The 668-nt window shown below is 62.3% G+C and overlaps 1 protein-coding gene across 1 annotated transcript in view; it reads left to right on the top strand.

Annotated features, from left to right (window-relative positions):
- Positions 1-202: 202 nt before the first annotated feature.
- The window catches only part of SLCO4A1 (solute carrier organic anion transporter family, member 4A1), a gene marked incomplete at its 5' end in the record, with an annotated part of 10,201 nt that continues 9,735 nt past the window's right edge, over positions 203-668 (top strand). The window contains one exon of the mRNA XM_010290965.1: positions 203-314. Within this exon, the coding sequence (XP_010289267.1) occupies positions 203-314 (112 nt within the window). The remainder of the gene's footprint in view (positions 315-668) is intronic.

Raw genomic sequence — 668 nt, forward strand, 5'->3', positions numbered from 1 at the left:
GAGCTTCCAGTGTTTAAATTGTAATTCCTGCATGGATTTCACCCCCGCGGCTCCCCGGCTGCCTGTTGCCCTGCTCCTCCCCTGCAGCGGGGGCAGAGGGAGGGTGTCGAGCTGCGTTTGCCCCCTGCAAATCCACCGCTTCGGGAGCACCCGCACCCCGTGTCTCACGTGCTCCTTGTTCCCGTTTGCCTCTCGTTTTCAGGATCCCAGCGGTATATTGTCATGAGGGTGTCAGAGGCTCATCAGCTAAAGGATGGGAGCCACAAAAAAGCGTCGGATCCGGACTTCGGGAAAACTGTTAAAGATCTGCCTCGGTGAGAAAACGGCCCCGCGCGTGCGGTTCAGGGTGCCCTCCCCGGAAGCGAGAGCCGTGGGCGCAGGCTGAGCGTGCGGTCTGCGGTGCTAGCCGAACGGAGTTGCCCGTCTCCAAACGCAGTGGTGACGCTTTCTGGCGCCGGAGGCTGCAAAGCGCCTGGTCCCGTCAGCAGCTGGGGGCTCTCGGCAAATGGGCTGAACCAGAAATTGTGCTGGGGTCGCGCGGGAGAGCAGGGGACGAGGTGCTGGTCCTGTCTGTGGTTTTCAGAAGCTCACATCCACGTGTGAAGATCCACCCGCAGTCGTACGCAACGCGCCGCGTTTCACCGCGAGTGGCTCCGGGCCAGCCCCTA

The sequence above is a fragment of the Phaethon lepturus genome, unplaced genomic scaffold (assembly GCF_000687285.1).
Source record: "Phaethon lepturus isolate BGI_N335 unplaced genomic scaffold, ASM68728v1 scaffold26687, whole genome shotgun sequence".
NCBI lineage: Eukaryota > Metazoa > Chordata > Aves > Phaethontiformes > Phaethontidae > Phaethon > Phaethon lepturus.